Source organism: Sebastes fasciatus, chromosome 19 (genome assembly GCF_043250625.1).
Source record: "Sebastes fasciatus isolate fSebFas1 chromosome 19, fSebFas1.pri, whole genome shotgun sequence".
In the NCBI taxonomy this organism is placed as follows: Eukaryota; Metazoa; Chordata; class Actinopteri; order Perciformes; family Sebastidae; genus Sebastes; species Sebastes fasciatus.
The window spans coordinates 3,765,998-3,775,896 of NC_133813.1; the positions used below are offsets into that span (position 1 = coordinate 3,765,998).

The 9,899-nt window shown below is 40.9% G+C and overlaps 1 protein-coding gene across 1 annotated transcript; it reads right to left on the reverse strand.

Annotated features, from left to right (window-relative positions):
• Positions 1-121: 121 nt before the first annotated feature.
• LOC141757148 (arylsulfatase B-like) lies at positions 122-8,972 on the reverse strand. The gene is made up of 9 exons (XM_074617437.1): positions 8,610-8,972; positions 6,536-6,722; positions 6,253-6,440; positions 5,700-5,907; positions 4,902-5,145; positions 4,542-4,612; positions 3,919-4,050; positions 1,479-2,856; positions 122-901 (listed from the first exon to the last, which is right to left on the reverse strand). Exons 1-8 carry the CDS (start codon positions 8,853-8,855, stop codon positions 2,600-2,602), a joined length of 1,533 nt encoding a protein of 510 aa, XP_074473538.1. The 5' UTR covers positions 8,856-8,972; the 3' UTR covers positions 122-901; positions 1,479-2,599.
• Positions 8,973-9,899: the final 927 nt, after the last annotated feature.

Genomic DNA, 9,899 nt, shown 5'->3' on the forward strand with positions numbered 1-9,899 from the left:
TTTCATCAATAAATACATAAATAAATAAAAAATAAAAAATAAAAAATAAATACATAAATAAAAGGGAAAATTAAACAGAAAGTTAATTTACACAGATTAAAATCAAACAAATTACCAGTGGTGGAATAAGGCAAGGCAGCTTTATTTATAGAGCACATTTCAGCAACAGGGCAATTCAAAGTGCTTTACATAAACATTCAAGATCATTGCGACAAAGTGCAAGAGAACATTAAGACATAATTAAAACAGTTATAAAAACATTAAAGATTAGAAAATAAAAACAAGCTAAAAATAAAAGCTATAGGATAGAAGCTAAAATAGAGTCTAACACAAGAGTAAAAGCATTAGCAAAAATGCCTCTTAAATTAGCTGTTCTTCTCTGTTTCACATCACTTTAAATTGATTATTTTAGGGTTTTGTACTGTTGATGAGACAAAACTAGCAAATTAAATATTGTCATTATTGTTTGAGATTTTTTTTTATAAAAAGCAGATTAATCAATAATGAGTATAATTATTAGTTGAAGAAGTAGTGACATATCTACCAGCATTTTATTTGCACTACATTACTCATACTGCTAGAGCTGAAGATCAGCATCCAGAACCATTTCACTGCATTTTTGCCTCTTTATTTAAGGGACTATTTGTAACTTTCAGAAATGCTTGTTAACAGCAACACCTGCGGCCGTGAAATCAATAAAAGTCAGCGTCAAGCTCGCGCTTGCTCGCTCTAAATAGACATGGACGAGCATCGCTCAAAACAGTGAGGCGACACACGTCAGCTAAAACCACAATATCACTCTATATTTCAGCTGCTTGGCAGTAATGTTAGCTGACCAGACCAAGGTCTCTCCATGAATCACTGCTGATCCTAGTGTTGGCTTTTCCTGCCTCTGCGCAGGCTGAGGCAGCGGGGCTACTCAACGAGTTACGTTATCGCCTCCCGACCGCAGCCGGCAGCCGCAGGGAGACACCAGCTCCCGGTCGGTAACGAGACGACAACGTAACACGTGGAGGAGCTCCGTCACTTCACAAGACACGGGAAACCTCTGTTGGTCTGGAGGAGCTGCAGCATTTATTTCTGCACAAACGTCCCCTGAACATTCACTAGATATTCTCAGAGCTAAACTAACTCTTCTGCAGTGTGGAGTGAGCGCGCGTTCACGTCTAGAGGTGGAGCGAGTACGCGAGAACGCGCGCTGTCTGAGTGAAGGTAAGCAGGCAGCGGAGACGAGGCTCCGGCCACACGTGAGCGCGCATATGCAAACGCGCATGTGTGGCGACCCGCTACATTTATACGCTTAAAAAGTTACAAACAGTCCCTTTAAGTATTTTTTTTTAATAAAACACATACATTTGGTAACACATCTTAAGCTTTGACCAGTAGGCACTTAAGAATATTGGTGTGCAAAATGAATACAACATTTTAAAAAAGTAGAGCAGCGTTAATTTAAAGCATTTTAAAAAATAAATTCAAACCTGAAATATGACATTTTTGGCCATTTGGGGCAATGCAACAAGATGTAAACACAACATTGACACAATCACACATTGTGTGACATTATTTACACATCCAGCAGATACAGAGCAACATTGTCCTTCATTTGGAGTCGTGTTTCAGGCAACCTGTCGTGTTAAAGTCCAATATTTGTTCTCCTTTTAGCCAGAAGTAGACTCATTTTCTCATAGACTTCTATACAGTCAGACTTCTTTTTGCAACCAGAGGACTCGCCCCCTGCTGGCTGTTAGAGAGAATGCAGGTTTAAGGCACTTCAGCATTGGCTTCACTTTTCAGACCCAGAGGTTGGAACAAACACTGTTATTTAGATGCCTTGGGACGGAGACACATCCCTGTCCTTTTCCCAGCACACAGTGCACAAGAAAGGACATTTTAATCCTGGTTTACAGGTCACTTGAACATTTCATCCTGGTACAATGCCCTCAAACTGTAGACCTGGTTACTGATCAGGAAAGCCACTCTGATCAAGCAGGACTCCTTTCATCCCCTCCACCAATCCTCCAGGACGCTACAAAGTCCCACTGGCCCAGAAAAAAAATGTACTCCCTCAACGATCCTCGCCCTGAACAAACTAAAAGATTCCCTGACCTGTTAGCAGTTGTTATGTCAACCGTAGTTTTAACAGTTTTATCCATCCATCCATCTATCTGACGTTTGGTTGGTGGAATATTTTGACATATCCATGTCGCCTGCAGCTTCTCAACAGTAGATAAATGAAGTGCAAATACCTGAAACAGCAGGGAGGTATAGTCTTTACAAATCAGCAACATGTGTAGCTGACAGCGTTTACGCAATCACTTCAGGAAGCCTCTCAGAGCTGGGACACCCAGATCAATAATAACAGCAGCATCAGTCAGTTAATGACTCCACTGGTCACTGGAAAAGTAAAGAATCTAGTTGGTCACATGATAAAATATAAGCGAAAAAGCTGCATAATTGAGGTTAGACTGTTTGAAATTATTGTGTGATGAATGTGCATTAAAATCTGATCATCATAGAGTAAAAAAATCTCCAGAATAGATTCCTGCTGATGTAATTCACAGTAAACAAGGTGCTACCACCTTCATCATGTCATTGCCATCTAAGCCCAGGGTCCCCAGGCTCCATCGGGGCCGGGGTCACATCTGGGGTCTTCATCTGGGAAGATTATCGGCACAGCAGATTTCTGGTACTGCTGGAGCCTCCCGAGGAGATACTCCACTACCGTGGGGAAGAGAGCGGATACTTCATCCCTCTCCTCTGGGTCCTTTTCTATGTCGAACAGCATCACGGACTTCAGAGGATCCATCCTCGACTCAGAGGTGTTTTGGCCGGGCCGCGGGAACCAAGTGGGACAACCTGGAGGAAGATGAAGGACATCAGCAGCTGAAAGTAAATACTACTTTGCTGCACTACATTTATCTGACAGCTGTAGTTTTACATTAAAAAGACAAATAATATGCTTATTAAATAAAATGCATTGTTAAAGGGACTAAAGGGAAGTTTTTAAAAGTTTTTTTATTGCCAATGTATGAACAGGTTGTAAACTAACCTAAAAAAAATGAGACCTTCCGCGACTTTCTGGGTTTCCTCTCTCAGCCTGTAGACTGATTTTAATGTGAAGGACCCGGGCCGGGTTTTCTGGAAAAATCCAACGGATGTGACGTCATGATCGCTCGCGAGTGCCTTTATTTTCAGATCCGCTTACAGGCCTAACAGTGTGCAACGATAGCTAGTGTTCGGTTAGAAATGGAGTCTGTTAACGCCAACAAACGACGACCAGCCTCCACCACAACTCAGACTCTAACGCAAACTCCACAGAAGCAGAAGCAGGAGCCGCTGCTGCCGGTCGCGGAGCTCTCCACCTCCCGCCGAAGTTCCGACAGCAGGTCGAAGGCGCCAGCGAAGCCGGATTTGGGTCTGTTCGCAGTGGGTTGGTCGCTGCTGCAGTCTGAGCTGAAGGAGTTTCTGGTGAACCTGCAGGATTTCGTCTGATTTCTGAAACTTCTCCCGTGTGCCAAGCGTGTAGGAGAACTACGGTGGCCGACGCAAAAAACGTGAATGTCTTTCTCTACAGCCAGAGTTTGGTTTGTCCGTTCTAGGCTACTGTAGAAACATGGCTGCCGGCTCAATAAAGAGAGGACCCGCTCCCTATGTAGATATAATCGGCTCATTCTAAGCTAAGGAAAACACAACTTTTCTTATTTTTAGGTGATTATACACTAAAGAAAACATACTAATTAATATTATATTCCATTTCTGCCCCTAAATGCTACAAACTGGACCTTTAATTAAAGGATCTGAATACTTCTTCCTCCACTGATTAGCAGAGATAAGCAGTGATTCTGTGCACAAGTGGGTTTGATTTCCCGCTCCCCACTCAGACTAAACATGTCATTATGGCTGATAGAAGATACTGACCCGGGTAGCCAGTCAGCAGCTTCCAGTTTGAGGATCGAATGGCGGCGTGAATGGACACATTGAAGCCAGAGTTGGGCCAGGAGTCTCCGCTGACCATCTGAGCCAAAGTTAACTTGCGCCCGGCGCCAGGACCTGCAGAGAGCGGAGAGGGCAGAGCTGATCATGGAGGTCATCCATCTTTAAAAATACCTCTAAAAGGAGAAACCGCTGATTAAGACAATATTAAACTACCAGCGGGTACAAAACGCCCTCTGTGGTGTCTATGTAAACCATACCAGTAGGCACCTAATGTCAGTGCATACCTGGGAATCAAGTGAAGGTGTCAAAATAAATACACCAATAATAAAGCCCTCTTTTTGTGCTGTAAAACCAACAGCAGGAACTTCAAAACAATCCTTCCCTTTAAGAACAGAAATTGTTGTACGTACTATTTCCTCAAACCTGTGGAACTTTTGAAATTCTTTACCAGGTCTGTGTGGGAGCATATTAACATAGATATACTGTACATACCCAGTTACACAGAACAGGGCAGTTAGAAACTCAACTTTGTCCAAATGCACAAATGAAACCCAGCTGGTGGTATTAACAGGAGCGTTTATGAACAGTGAAACATGTGGACTTACATGCACCGCGGTCATCATACCGAGGGTCAATGTTGTGCAGCAGCTCCACTCTGGGTGAGGCAAAGCCTTTGCTGTAAGATAGAAAGCAGTGTTAAACATACGGATACATAAGCAACACACAAAGCAGCAGCATGTCTGATGCATGAACTGTAAAACCACCTCCTGTGAGGACCTGAACATCTGTGGTCCTACAGCTGCATATGACTTATTAAATCACTATCAGCTTCTTATATTTAACCCTCTGAGACCCACAATAGTCCCTGAAGACTCTGACCAGCTCTGACCTCAGAAACACTCTCAGCTGAAGAATTAAAGTCCCAGATGTGTGAGAATCATTTACAGTAAAACAGCTCCGCTCACCTGATGGCGTTCCACATGTTGAATCCGTCCAGTGGCTTTGTGCCGTTGGTGCTCCCTCCCGCCAGGCCAACAAATGTTGGCAGCCAATCGGAGACGTGCATGAGTTCGCGGCTGACGGTACCGGGTTTCTTCAGCAGCGGGCTGGCGACGAATCCGACTCCCCGGACCCCTCCTTCCCACAGCGACCACTTCCTCCCTCGCAGCGGCCAGTTGCTGCCGCCACACATCGTCTGACCTCCGTTATCTGAGGGTCAAAATGACACCACACAAAGAGAGAAAAGAGACAAAGATAGATTTCAAATCAGGAAATATGAAGATGTATAATTATGTTACTATTCTAACTCATTGTACCCCGAAATAACTTATGAAAATATGCAACCCAACCATACACTCCTTACTGTGGAAGGTGTAGTTTACTTCAGAGGAAAACATTGCACTCATACATCTACCTGACAGAGAAGTGTTACTGGTTACATTGCAGCTTTTCAGATTTGACTCACAAAATATAACAACTAAAATATGATGCATTATTATTCAGTAAACTATCCAGCATTATTATGGTATGGACCTCTGAGTGAGGTGAACGGCGTTACCACGGTTTTGCACTCAGCGGCTCACGTTACCACATTACCGGGAGGAGTGAGCGGAGGGGTACTAAGTTGTTTGCAATCTGCAACCTCACCACTAGATGTCGCAAAATCCTACACACTGTCCCTTTAGAATTTGCCACAATACTTTAGAGAAGATAAATAGTTCATCATCCAACATCTCAAAAAAACATCTACAAAATAAACCTACCTGTTGAGAAGACCAGGACGGTGTTGTCCCAGAGTCCCGCCTGCTGCAGAGACGACGTGATGTTGCCCACGGCCTCGTCCATGGCTGACGCCATGCCGGCAAACTGCCTGCGATCGTTGTCTTTGATGAAGCTGTACGGGGCCACGTAGCGCTCGGGCACCTGCAGCGGTGAGTGGACCGCTTGCATCGCCACGTAGAGGAAGAGAGGCTGAAAGATGAAGAGAACAGCAGGTGAAGACTCTCCTCTGTGACGTACTGCTGTAAAGGGCAGTTAACAAATACAACAAATCAGAAATACTCCAATTCAAGCGCTCTATTCAAAATCCTACTCACCTAAAAGTACACAAGTATTATCAGTGATCTGATGCTTTTTCATGATTCTTGTAACTGTTTTTATTTCCTGTTTATTGTCTTGTTGTATTATGTTTCTTGTTCTCAGGTCTCTCTCTTGGAGAAGAGATCTTAATCTCAATGAGACTGCCTGATTAAATAAATAATAATAAATAAATACTGCTCTACATTGTGACACTGTGTGCATGTGTGTGTGTGTCACCTTGTTAGGGTTGTGGTTCTCGATGACGCTGGTGGCCTTCTGGCTGAACAGCTCAGTGGAATAAGCTCCTTTGTATCCGGTGGCGACCTCTTCTCCGTCCCGCAGGTCCAACGCACAGCGGTTGGCACCAGCAGAGATGTCCCAACAGCGGGTATGAGTGAAGTAATCCTCGCTGCCCAACAGGTAGCCTAGAGCACACATTAACCCAGACATAAACGTGTGATATCAAGAATAAAACTGCATCCATAGTCACATCAAAGGCTTTACTCTTAATGAAATCTACCAAAGTAGGAGTCAAAGCCGCGGCGTGTGGGCAGGCAATCCTTCTTGTACATGCCCAGGTGCCACTTGCCCACCATGTGTGTGGCGTACCCCGCCTTCTTCATCAGCTGGGGCAGCATCTTCTCATCCAGAGGAACACAGTTCGGCTGACAGGGCCAGATGATCTCGTGCTGCATGCCCGTGTGGATCTGTAGTTAAAAGAACAAACACAAATTGGGCCTTTTAATAATATAATTAAGAGAAAATATAAGAGAAATTTAAGAGAATGTTTCTGCATGAGGCCAGTTGTTAGGAAATAAATGCACCATGTGTGGAAAATGGAATAGTAAAGGGGGAACCAGCAGTGTCTGTGGTGACGGTGATGCAAACTAAAGTTTCAAAATAACAACTTTGTCCTTTTGTTCTACTTTCCACCAACGTCCAAATTAGATTTTTTTTCCCTCCTGGAAAGTTCTTCTAAACATGGAAAAGTGTACAAATCCAAAGATATACTCTGGATTTTACTTGGAGGCTTCTTTAGTATGAAGCTCCTTATGATGAGCTTCACAGGGGAGTTGATAGGTGAAACTCTTCCTGGCAGAGAAAGCCAGAGGGCTCTATGACTTCTGACACGATGACAGCTTACCATCAGTGACGTGTGTTCTGTACAGATTTCAGGACAGATAAATCTACCTGTCAGAGGAAGGAAACTTGAAGGACCCGCTGCTCTGCAATGCAGCTCAACTGCTGTTGATGAAGTACTGTAGGCTGTAAGAATTACAAGAAAAACACCTCGAGTACATCAAGTCCATCACACCTGACAGCTCGTCTGGCTTCTTCTCTAACCTGTTCTTCTGTCTCACACTTCTCCCCCCTTTTGCACTTACTTCCTCCTGTTATATGTGTGACATGAGCTTTTTTTTTTTTAGAAACTGCAGTAGGAAATATTAATGTTGCTCCCGTCTGGCCGTCTATGTATATTGTGTGTAACTTTGCTGCATTTGGAGAAGACACATTTCCACTAAGGTGGACGTCTATCTGTTTATCGATCTATCTAATGTGTAAATTTGTGTTTTGTTTTTTCTATACTACGTTTTTCCCTTTTTATCGAGGTTGTTTTCATATATGCAATTTATAGTTCGTAATTATAATAGTTTATAAACCATGTTTTAAGTAATTGAGCTTAGAGACGAACTCACTAAGTACACTAGAGAAAACAACTTCAACATTCAAAATTTAAATTAAGAAAATAAATAATAATAATAAAAAGAAACAATAACAATAAAATCAATACAATGTGTCAATAAAAATAATATAATAATAAAAAAAAAAACATTTTTAAAAAGCATTTCCTAAATTTAAAATAGTCACATGATTACATGATATATTTCATATTTCTACTGTCTGGTACCAGTGACTCAGGGTTTATAATTCTAAACATAGATTTCATGACGTAAAAATTGAGTGTTTTTCTAGAAATGTTCAGTGACATTGAGGAAAAACTTCATTTCAGAGCCTGTCCTGAACCCATCTTGAGGACCCTGTGACATGAAACACTCTGCCTGGTTATATCATTCAAGAAAATAGCAAAAAACTATTTAAAATATTATTGAAAGAACATCTCCTTGCTGAACAGCTCTCTGTGTTTGCTGATATTTAGCTAACATCAAATCATAAAAGGTTTAATGTTGGATAAATACAAAGTCCTGTTAATATTTATGGCAAAATAACTTGTTCTGTTTTTGTATGTTTTTGTATTTTGACATAATATGCTATATGGTCCAACCACTAATGAATCATATTTACCTCTATACTCTGTGAATAGTATTAACTTGAACCTATAGGTCCTGTGTTGTGTGTTGGGTTGTGTCTTGAATATTGTTGTGTTTTCATGTTGTGGTCATTGTTTGGTAAAGATTGTAATGTGATTGTGTACTGAATTGTAGCCTAAAACAGTTCAAAGTGATTTAAGTGGACTCCAGGAAGAGTAGCTGGGCTTCAGACACAGCTAATGGAGATCTGAATAAAAGAAAGAATACAAGAATGAACCCTTTAAAGCCTGCACCCTGCAGCAGGCAGCAGGCTTTGGGTCTCACCTGGTATCTGCCGGTCATCAGCTGGGTCCTGGAGGGGGTACACAGAGGCTGAACATAGTAGTTCTCCAGGCGGACTCCTGCTGCTGACAGCTTGTCCAGGTTTGGGGTTCTGATCTCTGAGCTGTGATAACCGACATCATACCAACCGAAGTCATCTGCCAGGATGAACACGATGTTGGGCTGTTTAGAGGCTAAAACTACAGAGAAGTTCACTAGAAACACAGCTGAGATCAGAGAGGAACCCATCTTTAGTTCCTTTCTCTGTTATGAACTCCAACTAAGATGTCACAAAGTAAACAAGGACGTCTGTTAGGTTGTTTAACGAGAGAAGAAAGACTGATATAGAAGATAAGAGGCTCAGGTAACTGCCTGTCATAACTGTGCTCATTCTGTGTAATAAATCAAAGATAAATCACTGAATTATAAAAGTTATAACCCCCCCTAGCTGTCACTACATGTACATTTCAGCAACAGGGCAATTCAACGTGCTTTACATAAACATTCAACAACATTGCGACAAAGTGTAAAATTGTCATTTCCCCTTTTATTTATTTATGTATTTATTTTTGCATTAATTTTTTATATATCTATTTTTAAATGTGTGTATTTATTTATGTACTTATGCATATATTTCTGCACGGTTTCCCTTTGCATTTCACCCCTTATTTATTTTCCCAAACTTATTTATTTATGTATTCTTTTCTTTATACATTTCTTCACACATTTCTTTCATCAATAAATACATAAATAAATAAAAAATAAAAAATAAAAAATAAATACATAAATAAAAGGGAAAATTAAACAGAAAGTTAATTTACACAGATTAAAATCAAACAAATTACCAGTGGTGGAATAAGGCAAGGCAGCTTTATTTATAGAGCACATTTCAGCAACAGGGCAATTCAAAGTGCTTTACATAAACATTCAAGATCATTGCGACAAAGTGCAAGAGAACATTAAGACATAATTAAAACAGTTATAAAAACATTAAAGATTAGAAAATAAAAACAAGCTAAAAATAAAAGCTATAGGATAGAAGCTAAAATAGAGTCTAACACAAGAGTAAAAGCATTAGCAAAAATGCCTCTTAAATTAGCTGTTCTTCTCTGTTTCACATCACTTTAAATTGATTATTTTAGGGTTTTGTACTGTTGATGAGACAAAACTAGCAAATTAAATATTGTCATTATTGTTTGAGATTTTTTTTTATAAAAAGCAGATTAATCAATAATGAGTATAATTATTAGTTGAAGAAGTAGTGACATATCTACCAGCATTTTATTTGCACTA